The 13,972-nt window shown below is 46.0% G+C and overlaps 1 protein-coding gene across 1 annotated transcript in view; it reads left to right on the top strand.

The window, feature by feature from the left end:
- The window catches only part of arhgap33 (Rho GTPase activating protein 33), a 49,823-nt gene extending 35,989 nt beyond the window's left edge, over window positions 1-13,834 (top strand). Inside the window, 8 exon segments of the mRNA XM_064946015.1 lie at window positions 3,860-4,016; window positions 4,134-4,273; window positions 4,455-4,529; window positions 4,858-5,603; window positions 5,717-5,903; window positions 6,065-6,110; window positions 6,112-6,412; window positions 6,709-13,834. Coding sequence (XP_064802087.1) covers window positions 3,860-4,016; window positions 4,134-4,273; window positions 4,455-4,529; window positions 4,858-5,603; window positions 5,717-5,903; window positions 6,065-6,110; window positions 6,112-6,412; window positions 6,709-9,141 — 4,085 coding nt within the window. The 3' untranslated portion in view covers window positions 9,142-13,834.
- Window positions 13,835-13,972: the final 138 nt, after the last annotated feature.

Raw genomic sequence — 13,972 nt, 5'->3', positions numbered from 1 at the left:
TACCCCGCAAATGCTGTAAGTCTATGAAAGCAACTCTACTTGAATGACTCTGATACTAATATTTCATTGCACTCTTTGTCTTGCCTCGCAGCACAGTAGAACATGTGTATGAATAGTCTAAAATGGCAGTAATATAAGTGAATTAAGCATGGAAAGATTTTTCCACTGTATCCATTTGCTCCAAAAAGTAGTACAATATTTGGCAACATTTTGTTCTTTACTCTTGATTAACATCAGTATTAAATATGGAATAAAACTGAAAACTTGACATAAAGTGAGCCCTCAGCCACGCTGATGATGTAGCCATCCCACTGGGCACAGACTTCAATTCAACGAGAACCAGGCTGCAGGAGGCCAGGGGGGAGGAGGTGGAGGAGGCCAGGGGGGAGGAGGTGGAGGAGGCCAGGGGGGAGGAGGTGGAGGAGGCCAGGGGGGAGGAGGCCAGGGCGGAGGAGGCCAGGGCGGAGGAGGCCAGGGCGGAGGAGGCCAGGGGTGAGGAGGTCCGTAAGGCCCTCAGGCATCCTCTTTTGGAAGTCACCATAGCGAGGCGACACTACTCCATGTTCTGACCGTCCGTGCCTTCTCTCTCTCTCAATGTAGGGTGCTTGCAAGCGCTCTATAGCGTTGATTGGTTTAGTTTAGGCTTGGTCTACTTTTGGCTTCTGTGTGACCCATTTGTCCTGAGATCTCTGTACGATATGCACAAGAAAGAGTTCATGATGAATGTGTCTCATCCTATTGGGCTTTTTGTCTGTTGTTTTCCAGTAGATAGTAAGTATAGCCAAGCAGAAATTATTAAATATTAAAGCATTAGACCTCTCACTAAAGGCATCAGTCATACAAAAGTTATACTTAAATCCAAACTGGTTCTCTAGTAAGTTGGTGCGAATGTCTCGTCCTATCTTCAAGAAGGGCCTTTTCTCCTTTATTCAGATTACACCTGCTCACTTTAGATTATTTCCTTTTCAAACAAACTCTAAAATATCTTTAGTTTTTTAACAAACCTTAGAAAGTTGGTTGCAATTTCAGTTTAATCCACCTGAAAAGACAGAACAAATAATACAACAAATTTTGTGGTTAAATTCAAATATACTAATTTATTATTATTTTTAAACTATTTTTGAAGAAATTTTTAAAAAAGTTATAATTTTAGTGAATGATATCATAAATAGGACTGGTGGAGTTATGTCACACATGCAGCTAACACAGACATATGGAAATGTCTGCTCTACCCAAAATTACAACCAACTAATTGCAGCATTACCACAAAAATGGGAGAGGCAAGTAAAGGGGAACAAAGTAAGGAACTTGTATGTCAGCCCTGTATTAAAGAACATAAATGGTTAAAGAAAAGTGTGATAAATAAAAATAAATACCAATTTCATTTATGGACTAAAAACGACAGCTATGCCATATAAATTGCAAAATAGTTGGGAAGATATTTTCGATGTACCCGTTCCATGGCACATGGTTTATGAATTGATACGCAAAACAACTCCGGATGCAAAACAAAAATTTAAATTACTATACAAAATTCTTGAAACTAATATATATGTGTGTGTGTGTGTGTGTGTGTGTTATAATTTACAATCTGTAGAAGCTATGAATAGAAAGGCTCAATTCGTTTGTGAAGCATCACAGCACAGATGAAAAATATATGGCAAATAGAAATCCAAAATGGATGATGTTGATAGATAGATGGGAGAGGCTGAATGGAGCTGAAGGGTGTGACTAATAGCAAGATATTTTTTTTTTAATATACAGGGTCTGTTAAATGTATAAAGGTTCAGAACGTTTGTGAAATAGCAGTTACAAATAGAAATCAAACTGGATGGACACTGGAGTCGCTCTCTAGCGACTCCTGTGGCGGGCCGGGCACAGTGCATGCTGACATGGTCGCCAGGTGTACGGTGTTTCCTCCGACACATTGGTGCGGCTGGCTTCCGGGTTAAGTGGGCATTGTGTCAAGGAGCAGTGCGGTTGTGTGCGTTCTCTGAAGCGGCTCTCAACCTTCGCCTCTCCCGAGTCGTCTGTACGGGAGTTGCAGTGATAAGACAAGACTGTAACTACCAACTGGATTTGTAAAAAAACAAGAATTTAATATAGCCAAGTTTTGTGCGCACATGCTGACATATGTTTGTATAAACCCAGTGTCTCTTCAGGGTCAACCGTGAACTCACATTATTTTTCGGTTGTATTGACAGTTGAATAGGCAATAAACTTCCATCCTGGTTCCAATTCATCCTATCTTGAAGTAATTGTGGTCAGTTACATTTTGTGTTTACTCCAATATTTGTTTTTGTCATTTTAAATAGTTATTAAAGTAACTTGTAGGTTGTTTTGTGCTGTATTGCTCAAAATATTAAAGAATAGACGTTGTTTTGATCAATGTGTCACAAATGCTGTGGATGTTTCTTTTAAGAGGATTACATTGAGCCAGAACCACCAGGTAAAACAACCATGTTGCATTGATTATTCCCAGCTTCCATGATCTGTTTTGTCTTGTCAGCAAGCTAAATAATCAATAGGCCCTATAGCTAAAATGTTTCACCTCAGTATCGTCTACAGATCAGCAGTATCTGTGTGCTTCTCCAGCTGAAGAGTTTCTGTCAGCGTCCCAGCCAGGGCTCAGTTAGATGCTTGCTTTGTGTCTCAGACTCGGATCCATGCCAGGAAAGTCAACAAATATTTTGGTTGTCTGATTGTTCTAGCTATTCTCACAGAAACTTAATTGGGAGGATGACTGTTTGTTTGATATGGTTTTTACATTTGTATCACAAACCATTTGTGAAGGGAAAAAAGACCCTATGATCTGTGAACGGTACATGATAGTGTGCTCTAAAACATGGATTATGTCGCCATTCTGATTTTTTTTTTATTCAACATATTCTATTATTCACATATTTATATTATTTATTAACATATTAATTCAACATAACATATTAGTGAATATCATACCATTTACATTTTGTACATTTACATTTTTAGACCTGGTTTTAACTATATACTATACAAGTACATAAACTTTCCAACGTTCTGCTACTTTTGAAGTTATGATAAATTATGTGAGCCCAACCAGTGAATGGGAAAATTGATTCAAATTAAACTTCTTCTGCTGGTGATTTGCTAAATGTGATTGCTTAATGACCTGTCAGTTTTTATGTATAGAATGGTCAAGTCTTCAAAAGTAGCAGAGCACGGACTCTGGAAATTTGACCTATTTGAAGAGTGTTTGACTTGTTGTTCCAAACAATATGTCCAAAAAATATGCTAAATCAAAAAGGGTACTTTTGAAATATTAATATGAATACTTTAATGTTGAGTAATTTTAATGTGAAAAAATGTATTGCAGTATATTATGTGGGAGAAATATTTTTGGGCTTTCCTGGCATGGACTTGCCCTATAAGACACTGTTACAGTACTCTGTTAATTGCATTATAATACATATTTGTTTAGATGTCAATCCTGTCTGATGACCCATGCACTGCTCTCCCCTGACGGGTGTCCTGTTTTACTTTGGTTGCTCTTTTAACTGGGAGTTTCAAATGAAAAGGTCCAACTTCCTGTGCATACCTCAGCCTTCCCTCCCTTTGTGTTGTTAACTCCATGTGATTTCGGATTTGCAAGCGTGTCTGTGTCTTATTCGCTCTCGTTGGGTAAATCTGAAATGACACCCTATTTCCCATATAGTACACTTTTTATTTGTATGCCACTTAGGGGCTTTGGCCAAAGGTAATGCACTACTATACAGGGAATAGGATCTCATTTGGAACAAAGCTTTTGGCCACCGTCACCAATTCCTCCTCACTCTCCCACCCTCTATCTATTACTAACGGGAGGTCCTCTCTCTGCTTGCAGGGCGGCACTCTCTGACCAGGCCCAAGTCCTTTGTGTCCACCAGGCTGCTCTCCCTAGAAGAGGCCCAGGCCAGGACACAGGCCCCTCTGCTCCTCCAGGGGGCGCCAGTCCAGTTCCAGGGCCAGTTCCACACCGTGCTGGACCACCCTGTCGACAGGTGAGTGGGAGGCCAGGCTTATTCCAGACCATGCAAGTTTCTGTAGTTTTACTATCACATGCAGTTGATTTAGCAGTCTCACCCACCTAAATCTCTCTCTCTCTCCTCCCCCTACAGGAGGAAGAGAGGGCTGAAGGTACGGAAGGCAGCTGGAGGGAGCTGGAAGACGTTCTTTGCTATCGGGAAGCCCCTGGGGGCGGGGCAACGTAAACCAATGAGGATCAGCTCCCTGTTCCAGCCCGCCACCTCACATGCAGGTAGATATCATGTCTGATTTGGACCACACATACACCAGGGTTATGTTCCGTCAATTTACCTGGATGGATGGAGGTAGAAGGAAAATAAATACCAACTCCACAGTTTATCACCCCTTTTGATCCTTTCTTTGTATGACAGATCTCTTTCTCTGGCTGTCTCTTTCCCTGGTCTCTCCTGCAGGTTGTCGTGTGGACAGTGTGACCCTGCGTTCAGCTAAGAGTGAGGAATCCTTATCATCCCAGCACAGTGGAGCAGGTACACCACAGTAGGCCATAACTCACTAACGCTAATACTAATACTCATCTCAGCAGGTTAAGTCCTCGCAGACTGATCAATAGCAGAGCCTCTCTCTTCTTGTCCGTTAAGTATAGAGTATGAGCTTTCTCTTTCGGTGGAGGCTGTGGAAGAGCAGGAATATGTCTGGGAGCAGTGATGATAGTTTGAGTGATTTTGGGACAGTCGGAGTAGAATGGGTCCTTTGGGAGCTGGTGGAGCTGTGTGTTAGTCACTGAGAACTACAGAGACACTTATTTTAAACCCTGACTTTTCCTTTTTTCCCTACCTCTCCTCCTCGCTCTCTCAGGACAGTCTATCCGTCTGCGGCGGCCCCGCTCCAGCAGTGACGGTTTGTCTTTGGCTGCCTCCATGGACCCCCAGCACCTGCCCCAGCGCCCCCCGTCCCGCCTGCCTTCCAGCCGCTCGTATGACAGCCTGCTGCCTGAGGACCGCCGGCCCAGGGATGATGGAGACGATGAGCAGGATGAAGACGAGGAAGGCATCTACATGCTGCCTGACTTCTCCAACCAGGACCCGGCTGCTTCCTGGATGGCCGAGGACGTCATTGACTTCAGCCCCACCTTCCTGGAGGACGGACCAATCGGCTTGGGCAGCAGCATAGTCACCGCAGGCGGCAGGGAGTCCCCGCCAACTACCACGCCCCATCCCTACCGCTGCCTCAGCCACCAAGGACACTCTCACTCCAGCAGCCAGCGCTCAATCACAGAGGACCCCGACTCGGTGCTCAACCAATCGGATGCGGCCGTCAGGAGAAGTCTGATTATTGCCGCCACAGCCCCGCCCCTTCAGGTGTTCTGTCAACACAGACCGGCCAATACCAGCCCATCTGCCGGCCAATCAGGGGAGGGTGCCAACCTGAGTACCTCACACAGTCAAAGCCAGGGCCAGCCCACTACACCTGTGACCTCTGCTCAGCCCCCGCCAGAGAGAAGATCTTTCACCCGGAAGATGGTTAATGCCTTCTCACAAAAAGCCCCCAAGTCCCCTACACTGGACATCTCTGACCCTGTATCCATCAGCGTCCCAGCTAAGGTACTTCCTCCCTCTCTGTGTCACTGCTGTCCCTGTATTTCTGTATCTCAGGATTGGCTATATACTCTGTATGATAAATTTGCCTCACCAAACTTGACTTTCTCCCCTCGTAGGTGTTGGACATGATTGGGGGGCGAGCTGGTGAATTACAGCCTGGCATCCCGAGCAGTGGCCCCTCCCAGTCGCACCCTCCTCAGATGATCTCCATGCTGCTGAGGTCATGTGACTTCCAGCTGACGGAGAGCTGCCAGCAGGAGATCCGCAGCAAACTGGGCCCCGAGGCCAAGATCAGAGGACAGGGTGAGTAAACAGGAATGGACTCGGCCAACAAGTTTGATTGATTGAATGTATTAGTTGATTGATTTATAATCATCATCAAAAATGTGTTTGTTTTCAATGATGATTTGAGATTTTACTGCAGACCATAGTCATGTAATTTAACCATCCTCTCCCTTCTACAGGTATAACGGGACCCACCGGCCCTCCCCTGTTCGCCCAGCCTCCCCCTCCCCCCTCCAAAAAACCCAGCACGCCTCATGGCCCTGGCCCTGGCTGAGAGTGCCAACAAGGCCCTGAGACAGGGCGCCTCGCCCCCCTACCGCCCCCCTCAGTCCCGGTCCCAGGATGCAGCCGACACCCGCTACCAGAGGTCCCTGTCTGCCGACGCAGGAGAGCTGCTGTCCTCTGACCCCAATCAGCTCTACTCCACAGTGCGCCCCCTGTCTGTGTGGATGACCGAGGGAGAGGGAAACGCGACAGAGACTGCAGCAGATACAGGACACGGCCAGGGAGAGAGGACTCCAGGACAGGTGTGTGGGAGTGTGCACATGTCTGTAAGTGGCACTGTATGGGTGTAACTTTGTGTAAACTGTGTCCGTTTGTACTGTGGTAAGTGGTGGATATGTGGATATGTTGTTTTGACTGTGCTGGAGCAACAGCAGTGCTGTCAGGTCATTTTCAGCAGAGCCTTCATTTCCTAACCATAACAAGCACAATGTTTACAGTTGCCTGGGCAAAATTAGATTCCTTTTTTTAACTGTCATTGTTATGAAGAGACTGTAACTTCCTCTATGGCGGTAAAAAGGTTATACTTTTTTTATTGCAGGATATGGGGACCCTGTCCTCTGAGACGTCTGACTCTGTGGCGTCCAACTCGGAGCTGTCTGGTGGGAGCGCCTCTGGAGACGACCAGACCCCCAGCCCAATCTACAAGAACCAGAAGCAGCTGTTCCAGTCACAGCCCGCCAAACCAGGCCAGTCTGGGGAGAAACCTAGCCCCACTGAGTCCCAGTCTCAGAGGAAGCCCCCAGCCTACTCACGCCAGTTCTCTGCCCCTCACCTCCAACAGAAATCAACCTCCACCCACTCCAAGCCGTCCTCAGCCCACCCCCAGCTCCTGCACTCCAAGTCAGAGTCCCCTCTGACTCAGGTCCGTGCCTTCCAGCCCACCCGCCCCAAAGTACCCCCTAAGCCCCTGGATCTGGAGCGTCCCCATAGAGCACCACTGGCCCAGACTGAGATGCGTCGCTCCCTGGACTCAGAGCGCATCAGGCGGATCTTTGGTCAGCAGGGGAACCCTCCTCTGGCCAGGGCCTTCTCAGAGCGTCTGAGTGGAGCTCCAGACCACCTCACCCGCTACCTCGCAGCCAGCCAACCATCCCCGGGTCAGCAGCCGCCTCAGCAGGCCCAGATCCGGCCCGTGCCCCTCTCCTCCACCTCAGAGGACCAGGGAAGGATGGAAAACTTCTACTACGAGATTGCCGGGCCTGAGAACCCGCAGGGCCCCCCCAGCTACGCCCGCCACAGCTACCAGAACATGAGGCTGGACCTGGAGGGTAACTTCCGCCCAGCCCCCCACCCAGAGGCCAACAAAAGGCCCATCTCTCGGGGGCATCACCAACCCCAGCCTCTCCACCACAACCAGGGTGGACCCAGGGAGAGTGGGCCCCAACTCTGGTCCAAAGAAGCCACGCGGGCTTGGGCAGCCGCCCACTCCCAGTCCCATTCATTCTCCCACGGACACTCTCACTCTCACCACCACTCCCAGGACGGCTCCACCCACCACCGTCACCCTTCTCACCCCCGGCCCCAGCGCCAGACCTCCTCCTCAGTCCGGCTGGCCCGTAGTGAGATGCACCCCCTCCCCTCCTCCTCCATGGTTCCCCTGGCGCTCCACCAGCACCAACGCAACCTCCACCGCTCCAACAGGTCAGCCTCTACAGACCTCACCGCCTCCCAGCTACACCCCTATTTTGAAAACGGGAAGGTGTGCTATCGTAAGCCAGAGGAGGCTCCTCTGAGTCTGAGCCAGCCTCCCCAGGGCAAGTCTCTCCAGGGCCAGCCATCCCAGCCCTCTCCTCCCCATGCCCACAGACCGACCTCCAAGGACCTGTCTGAGCCCATCTACGTCAACTTCCCTTTCCCCAGCCCCTCTACTGGGGCCCAAAAGAGCTGGACCAGCACAGACCTGGATGGAGACTCTCCACACGATTTTGAACCTCTTGCCTTGCCAAACGACCCCCCTCCCCCAGAGGACCAGAGACAGTCCTCCCCCCACCTGGCCCCTGACCAGGCAGGCTCCACCAGCGTCAGCCTCACCCCCTCCACTCCAGACAGCCCAGCCGCCCACAATGACTCGGCAGCAACGACCCCAGGGAGCATCCAGGAGAGCGACTTCCTCCCAGCGCCCACAGCGTCTACATCGATAGGCATCCACTGCCGCAGCCGCTCAGACCCCCAGAGCTCCAGCTGTAGTACGGAGCCCATCCAAGGCCTGTCGGGGAAGGAGATTGCCTCCCTGCTGATAGAGAAGCTGGCTGAGGAGGAGAGGGCTGAGGGTCCCTCCACAGTCACCTCCTCCTCTGCCTCCACCAGCTCCTCCCCTGCCATGGAGCACCCTGCCAACCCCTACCCCAGCCAGCAGCACAACCAGTCCCCGCCTGCCTATAATGTCTACACCCCGGGCCCCTCACGGATCAGGGCTCCTCAGAGGGCTGGGGCAGGGGGCTTCCAACGCCAAGACCCGCTCCGGAGGTCCTCGCCCGGGGGCCAGTACAGGCAGGCCTTTGACGTCATGCCCTCAGGCGATCAGGTGCTCAAATACTACCGGACCCAAGACTTTACCCAGGGAGAGCACCAGAGCTCTGGCGCTAACCCCTACCCCCCATGGCAGCACTACCAGGAGCCCCCCTACCCCATCCAGAGCCCCCAGGACCCCTGCTCCTCCAGCTACCCCAGCCAGCCCCTCTTGGAGCCCTCAGACTCCCCGTCTGCAGCCTTCTCCAACCTGACGCTGGGGGCCCCCAGGCCCTACCCCGGCCAGCCAGGAGGCCTCCAGTACAGCCGGTACCCATTCCATCCTGGCCCGATGCTGGGCCAATACCCCAACCCTCCCCCCCGCAGAGATGTGGTCCACGAGCCGGTCCTGCGGCCGCAGGGTCTGAGGAACCCGAGAGGGCTGGCACGGCAGGGCAGCTTACCTGGACCATCACCCAACTGGACCATCCATACTGAGGGTCAGACACGCAGCTACTGCTGAGGAGGAGCACAAAGTAGTCTTTTACACACGGTACCCTATCAGACTGAATGTGAAATAGAGAGAAAGAGCTAGAAAGAGACCATGTAAAACTCTCATGGTCCACAGAGAAAGGAACAGGACGATAGAAAGTCCTCCTGGAAACGTGAGACAACAGGTCATGTCTAGAAATGGAACCAAGGGCAAGGCATTCTGGGGTAGCTAGACATACAGTCCAGTTTCTTGTTTGAACATTCCCTGGGGCCTATCACCACTTCCCATCTGCAACCACTGGACCAATGAGAAAGAAGGGAACAATGATGGAAGGCGATAAAGAGATGAACCGAAAAGTGGCTTAGATTTGAAAACATTCCAGAGCAGACTGTTGTTGTGAACATTGAGAAAGAATGGCGAATAGCTGCCAGGGTCTTTTCTGGATCAACATGGGGCTTAAGTGGTGGGCGTGGCCAATGGTGCGGTGGCCGAGTGACAATTTTAGAGGCCCTTCTGTTGGCCGCAGTGACAAAATGTAGTGGTTTTCAAGCAAATGTTGTGCAATTCTACTCATTTTGCCATGTGACGGAGATACAATCTGACAGTTTTAAAGCATATTTTCTCCAATTCAAAAAAATCTGGTGGTCCCCATGCTATGACAAAAATTCCTGAATGCATCATTTTGGGAATTTTAGATTCTCCCTGATTGTCTAGCTTTTATTTAGGTGATGCTTAGTTCTCAAAGATGATCTTATTTAAAATATATATATATAGGTTCATTATCTTTTCTACGTACTTCACATCTCATTTTAGTAATTTAAGTTTACAAATTGAAAATGTTTTCCATTCCGAAAATTATTTATTGTATATATATCAGTCAAAAGTTTTGACACAGCTACTCATTCAAGGGTTTTTCTTATTTTCTACATTGTAGAATAATAGTGAAGACATCGAAACATTGAAGAATCTTAAATCTCTTTAACATTTTTTGGTTCCTACATTATTCCATGTGTTATTTCAAAGTAACCACCCTTTGCCTTGATGACAGCTTTGGCATTCTCTCACCTGGAATGCTTTTCCAACAGTCTTGAAGGAGTTCCAACATATGCTGAGCACTTGTTGGCTGCTTTTCCTTCACTCTGCAGTCCAACTCATCCCAAACCATCTCAATTGGGTTGAGGTCAGGTGATTGTGGAGGCCAGGTCATCTGATGCATCACTCTCCTTCTTGGTCAAATAGCCCTTATACAGCCTGGAGGTGTATTGGGTCCTTGTCCTGTTGAAAAACAACAGATAGTCCCACTAAGAGCTTGAAGAAACTTTGAAAGTTCTTGACATTTTACGGATTGACTGACCTTCATGTCTGAAAGTAATAATGGACTGTTGTTTCTCTTTGCTTATTTGAACTGTTCTTGCCATAATATGGTCTTTTACTAAATAGGCATATCTTCTGTATACCACCCCTGCCTTGTCACAACACAACTGATTGGCTCAAATGCATTAAGAAGAAAATAAATTCCGCAAATTAACATTTTAACAAGGCACACCTGTTAATTGAAATGCATTCCAGGTGACGACCTCATGAAGCTGGTTGATAGAATGCTGTCATCAAGGCAAAGGGTGGATACTTTGAAGAATCTAAAATATTTTGATTTGATTAACACTTTTTTGGTTACTTCATGATTCCATATGTGTTATTTCATAGTTCTGATGTCTTCACTATTATTCTACAATGTAGAAAATAGTAAAAATAAAGAAAAACCCTTGAATGAGTAGGTGTGTCCAAACTTTTGACTGGATATATCATAATTTTGAGTCTTTTTTTACATAAGCGGCCTGGAAAAGCACTTAGGCAGACCGCCCAAGTCTTTTCTATGCAGAAAAAAACCCTGGCTGCTGTACTTTTTAACAGAGTATTAGGTATTCTGCACAGTGGCTGTTAGACTGGCTGTGGGTCAGGTTTGATTGGGTTTGCCTTTATTTTTTACAATGTTGTAGTACTGAAAAAGGACTACACAGGGAAATAACCTCAGTCTGTCTCCTTTTTTAAAAAGAAGAACCTCAAAAGCTGCTGAGTTGGTTTAGTGGTTTTCAGAAGCTTGATTTTACATGTTATATTTATTTTATTTTTAGTTTCGAGGAATGCATGTAATATAAATAATTTGTTTCAAATAAGAAGTCTGTCGTTCCACCAATTCGGTGCCTTTTGAGATGTGTATTATTTGTTGATTTCACCTACTTTAGACATAGTCATAAAGAGCACATGTTCAACTTTCCCATCTCAAGGTTAAATATTTTTTAAATGACTAGCAAGTGCCAAATATAGTAACATGGTTGACAAGTTCATCTTAAATCGGCCATAAATCCCCTAGTGGCAGAGGAAATGTAAGCTTGTTGTGTGCAACAGGGAGGGGCAATTGAATGCACACTTCACAAAATAATACAATTATCTAGCCTAGTTAACAGGGTTCTGCTCGGCCCGCTCAGTTTTCCACCACAAAACACCAGAAATGTTTTCAGAAGAACCAGCTCAACTGCTCTTAATCAATTATTTGGACTAGTAGATGTTCAATGTTTATTATTATTTAAAAAGGAATATTATTTTAAGTTTCACCATATTAAAACGAGTTCAGTTCACATAACCGGGTTGCGCTTAAAATTAGGGAAAGGTTTATATTTTTCTTAAATGAATGACTAATCACATTTTTAAATGAATATTAATCATACATGACTGTCAAAGCAACAGAATGACTAGGGCTTTACAATGATGGAGAAATGTTCATCTTCTTGGAAGTCACAGAGGGACATATCAAATGCAGAATTTTGGCACTTTAGCAAGTCTTTATTCATATAAAAAAATATATTTATTGAATTCTCCATGTGGTCTATATTAAAGGCCACTTCATTAAATATAACGCTTTTAAAATTCAGTATTGGTGCACAATTTTGTACTTAAAATATCAAAAGGACGCAAAAGGCACTTATTTCGTGGAACGACCCAAGTAGAATTTGATTGTTTTAATTTTTATCCCTGGACAGAATGTGAGTGTGTGAATGTATGTACGCATGTCTAAATGTGTCCATGTAACCAATGACGAGTGTCTCTTATGGTGAGCTAAAAAAGCACATAATTCAGCAAATGAAAAACTGAATCAAAACATTGCCTTCTGTTTTAGGGAATCTGTTTTTACAGACAGTACTTTGTCGTTTTAGGATTAGTGGTACTACACTAGTTTGTGCTTTCATTCTGAATGCTGTGTGTGTGTCTCTCTGTCTGCCTGTCTGACTGCAGAAAGTTTGTACTGTGTGTCTTATCTAATGTACTTATCCTTGAAGGATGTTTTTGTACATGTTAAGTCGAACAGATGCTTTTATCCAAAGCAATGTACTGCGCTGATAATACAATACCACTCACACTGGTCCTCGGTTGTTTTTCTGTATCTGTGTTGGTTGAATACAACAGAAGCACCCCAGATGTCCTTACCTCCATTTTGGGAGTTATACTCACTGCCTGCCCCTATGCAACATATACCTGACACGTACAACACATTACTAAAGGTGTGATGTGATGATTCAGTGGAGGCAGAAACCAATTTCATTCCATTAACAAACCACCATGTCTTAATTCATGTATCTCCCCCATTCTGGTGTTGGGACTGCAATACTGTTATTGGACAACAGGGGGAGACACTTCGTCTCTGTAGATCATTACCTATACTGTAATGGTTTTTGCACAGACTTCCACTATATTGAACTGGGTGTGCGCACATGTATATCACTTCCCTTCTGTCCCTATGACTGTCGGTTACAAAACTGGTTCAATCCTTTCCCAGTCGTTGGTATGTCTCACTAATGTCTTTGTGGATACTTTTCCATCACAGATAGACAAATGTCCCAGTGTAGTTGTATTGTAGGAGAGCTAAACAAAGGACAAGGTTCTATTAGGCTAGTTTAGCAGTGCTGTCCATTGAACATTGGGAACTATACATCTTTCAGGGGTGTTTCCTCAACTGTGTTTTTAATGCTGTGATACCACTGTAGTGAAGTGCGAGGGAAGGAAGAGCTGTTTTGTAACGGGGGTGAGAATGTGAAAAATGGTGCCACTGCTGAGATGTACTTTGGTTTTTGTTTGATGTGCCTTTTTGATGAACAATCATTTGGTTCCATAAAGCATGTTAAGGCGGTATCTTTCTCTCTTTAAGTCCGGGCTGGAAACATTGTGAATGGTATCTTGCCACGTGCACTATAGCTCTTTACTATGACAGTACAAAGCAGCATACAGGACCTGGTACTCTTTGTGTCCCTAAACTCCTTAGATTAAAGAAAATTGCACATTTTTCATTGAACTCCCTAATGACTCTGGACTTGGGCTTTTTGAAGGATAATTGTTTGTGTGAACGCATGTGTGTTCTCTGTTACTGTGTGGGTGTGTGTGAGTATGGTCCTGTTGTGTGAGCAAGCATGCATCCCTCCCTCCCTCCCTCCCTCCCTCTTCTATATCTATGCAGTGACCAAGTACATTGAAGTCCATATAAGTTGGAAATACTTAAAATGGCTATACTACCTATGTGTGTATTACAGGTGTGTGTGGGTGTAACCTGAATTTTCAGTCCAATACGATCCCTTTCAGCCTTATAGCACTTGGCAAAGGCAGTTAATCTTATTTTGTAATATTTTCCAAGGTGTGAATTAAAAGCCTGATGGTTACATCACAGATGAAACAATTTGTCCTTGTTTTTCTCCTAAACTGCAGATTTTGTAATTGAATAGAATACTAAACTAAGAATTGTTTGAAGATCAATACAAACATTCTCTAAATAATATATTAGAAATTCCCCAATAAAAACAACTGTTCTATCAGA

The sequence above is a fragment of the Oncorhynchus masou genome, chromosome 29, assembly GCF_036934945.1.
Source record: "Oncorhynchus masou masou isolate Uvic2021 chromosome 29, UVic_Omas_1.1, whole genome shotgun sequence".
Lineage (NCBI taxonomy): Eukaryota > Metazoa > Chordata > Actinopteri > Salmoniformes > Salmonidae > Oncorhynchus > Oncorhynchus masou.
The sequence above is the reverse complement of the archived record's forward strand: the minus strand, read 5'-3'. Positions and strand labels throughout refer to the sequence as shown.